Source organism: Austrofundulus limnaeus, unplaced genomic scaffold, assembly GCF_001266775.1.
Source record: "Austrofundulus limnaeus strain Quisiro unplaced genomic scaffold, Austrofundulus_limnaeus-1.0 Scaffold85, whole genome shotgun sequence".
Taxonomy (NCBI): domain Eukaryota; kingdom Metazoa; phylum Chordata; class Actinopteri; order Cyprinodontiformes; family Rivulidae; genus Austrofundulus; species Austrofundulus limnaeus.
The window spans coordinates 538,580-541,763 of NW_013952487.1; the positions used below are offsets into that span (position 1 = coordinate 538,580).

At 40.8% G+C, this 3,184-nt stretch overlaps 1 protein-coding gene across 1 annotated transcript in view; it reads left to right on the forward strand.

Moving 5' to 3' along the window:
* The window catches only part of LOC106519964 (transcription regulator protein BACH2), a gene marked incomplete at its 5' end in the record, with an annotated part of 8,774 nt that extends 6,455 nt beyond the window's left edge, over window positions 1-2,319 (forward strand). Inside the window, 2 exon segments of the mRNA XM_014011842.1 lie at window positions 1,239-1,445; window positions 1,603-2,319. Coding sequence (XP_013867296.1) covers window positions 1,239-1,445; window positions 1,603-1,959 — 564 coding nt within the window.
* Window positions 2,320-3,184: the final 865 nt, after the last annotated feature.

A 3,184-nucleotide genomic window follows, 5' to 3' on the forward strand; every position in this document is an offset into this window, starting at 1 on the left:
ATAATAATAATAATAATACACAGAATGAATGGTTTTATATACTACTACTGTTAAACAGGAAGTAACCAGCCTGATACTGACACCTGCTGGTCATTATAACACATTACACTCACCTGTCTTTATGGTACTGGTACTGGGACCACATCAAGTAAAACTTTAAATTATTTACACTGTTGATGTTTTTAAATCAAAATAGAAGTTCAAATTTATTCAGATAAATTGAAGTTAAACTTCTTAAAGATCTGAAATAAATAGTTTTATTTACCTGATTGTTTCAAAACTTCTTCTAAATATCATCAGGGGCGGAGATAGACCTTTTTTTTGCCGTGGGGGCACAGGAGTGGCCAAGTGGGGTCCATAAAAATAAAGAAAACCAGTCTGGGTTAGATGATGGCCACCACAACTAATTCTAAATGTCTTTACTTTAGCTGTTTTAAAAAATACGGAACTGAAATGTGTGATCATAGCTAAAAAATACTAGTCACAACTTATTATTCAGCCATTTTTAGACACACAAAGATGAAAATTACCCTAAGTAGCCAAAAACAATTTTTACTAAATTGTAAATGCTAATGAAAAATTCAAGATGGCCACCACAGCTAACGTTAAAAGGCTATAATTCAGCCATCATAAAACTTATTGAGATGAAATTTGTTGTGGAGTATCAAAGAATGATCACATGCTAACTGTAAATGGTAGCTAATCCCAAATTAAGCTAACCTGTAATCATTAATGCTAATTTTACAAAGAGCAACAATTCAGTTATTTTGAACACTCACAGCTAAAAAATAAAATAGTACTGTAATACCAGAGAGCAACCTTTAACAAAGTATAAATACAAATACAAAATCCAAGATCAGCAAACGCTTGTCAGTTATTTGGTGCCACCCCCAAATAACTGACAAGCGTTTGCTGATCTTGGATTTTGTATTTGTATTTATACTTTAACAAAGTATTGTATTAAGTTGTATAACAACAACAAAGTATTGTATTGTAGTAAGTATAGTATTTATACTTTAACAAAGTATTTATACTTTGTTAAAGTATAAATACAAAGTATAAATACAAAGTATAAATACAAATACAAAATCCAAGATTAGCAACCACTTGTCAGTTATTTGGGGGTGGCACCTGTGGTGACCACCAAGGCGTGGCACTTTCCCCCCCGGGGCCACCCCTCTAGCTCCGCCCCTGAATGTCATGAAGACAGAGTCAGTCAGAGTTTGTTCTCCCTCCAGGTGAAGCTGCCCTTCCCCGTGGATCAGATCACCAACCTGCCTCGCAACGACTTCCAGATCCTCGTCAAGATGCACAAACTGACCTCAGAGCAGCTGGAGTTCATCCACGACATCCGCCGGCGCAGCAAGAACCGCATCGCCGCCCAGCGCTGCCGCAAGAGGAAGCTGGACTGCATCCAGAACCTGGAGTGTGAGATCCGGAAACTGGTACGGTCCGAAAACACACGCACGCACGCACACACACACATTGTCCCATAATCCATTGCAGCAACATTAAAGTTTACTGCAACCCTTCAGAACCTCCTCCAATCAGAACCGTTTATTCGGACCCGCCTGTGCAGAACCTGACCGTGTGTCTCTGCAGGTGTCGGAGAAGGAGAAGCTGCTGAGCGAGCGGAACCAGCTGCAGCTCTGCATGTCCGAGCTCTGGCAGAACCTGTCCTTCCTCTCGCAGCAGGTCTGCAGGGAGGTCCGGGACGGCCAGGCCCCGCACGTCTCCGCCAGCATCGACCTGACGTCCGAGTCRCCGTCGGCCCGCCCGGACCAGAACTCTGTCCGAGCCGGAGGGGACTCTGAGCACCTGGGTCGAGGCGAGGCCGGCCCGGATCTGGTTCTGGGGTCCGCTCGGAAAGCCCGCGGCCCCACAGTGACGACGGATTTCTGTCAGGAAATGACAGAGAAGTGCAGGACGGAGGAGCCGGGCTCGTCAGACCCGTCCTAAACCCGAACTGTTTGGGGTTCTGGAAACTTCTGAGTATTTTCTCCTTTTTTAATCACTGACACACTTTTTGATTCATCAGCAATACTGGAGGACAGGAGAGCTTTGGACCAGGGCTTTTGGACTGGTCTTAGGTTTTGTACAGATGTTTGTTTTTTGTAAATCACCACCTCTGGCAGCTTCGTTTAGCTCGGACTTTTTCTTCTTTTAGCTCTGTCATTTTCTACTTTTTAGTTGGGAACTTTTTTTCTTTTATCTCGAATGTTTTCTTCTTTTATCTTGAATGTTTTCTTCTTTTATCTCAAATGTTTTCTTCTTTTATCTCGATAGTTTTCTTCTTTAATCTCAAATGTTTTCTTCTTTTNCTTCTTTAATCTCAAATGTTTTCTTCTTTTATCTCGATAGTTTTCTTCTTTAATCTCAAATGTTTTCTTCTTTTATCTCGATAGTTTTCTTCTTTTATCTCTATATTTTTCTCCACGTCTCTCCGGTTCTGCTGCTCCTCGGAGGTTTTAACTCAGGAACTGTACAAAACGTTCCGTCTTCTTCTCCTTTTCGACACCGAGCTTTCGGTTTGTGCAGCTGCTCGTAGAAAAACGTTCGGCTCCGTCGGACGTTCCAGCTGCTTTTCACAGCAGGGACCGTTTAACACCAGAACCAAACCAGAGTTTTCCAGGTTCTAAAACGGTTTCTTCACGATCGTTATTCCTTATTTGTTTAAGATTTTAATATAAAAAGTTTTCAAATTGTCTGTGGTGCGATGCAGGATGTTTCCTGGTTCTGACTCTGAAAAGTTCTGTTGGGTTCAAACCACTGACATTTATAATTAGTAGATACAAGAAGAGAACACAGAAGTTGAAGTTAGTTCAAAATGAGTGCCCCCTGTTGGTTGCCTTTAGTATAAGTTTCCGTTCATGTAAAAAAACATACATTTTCCAGATTAAAACAAACAAACAAACAAACAAACAAGCAAACAAACAAACAAGCAAACAACAGAGTTCATTCTTTGATCTGTTTTATTAAATATCAGTTTTTCTAACCGTTTAGTTGTAATTAGATATTTAAAGTCTGTTAATGTCCGACCACCAGAGGCTAAAAGGGGCAATAATATTTTTGCCCACGTCTGTGTGTTTATCTGTCTGTTAGCAAAATTTCTYATGAAACTCAGATGAAAATCCACAACTGAGTAACTTTCGGAATCAACCTGATTCAAGATGGCCGCCACAGC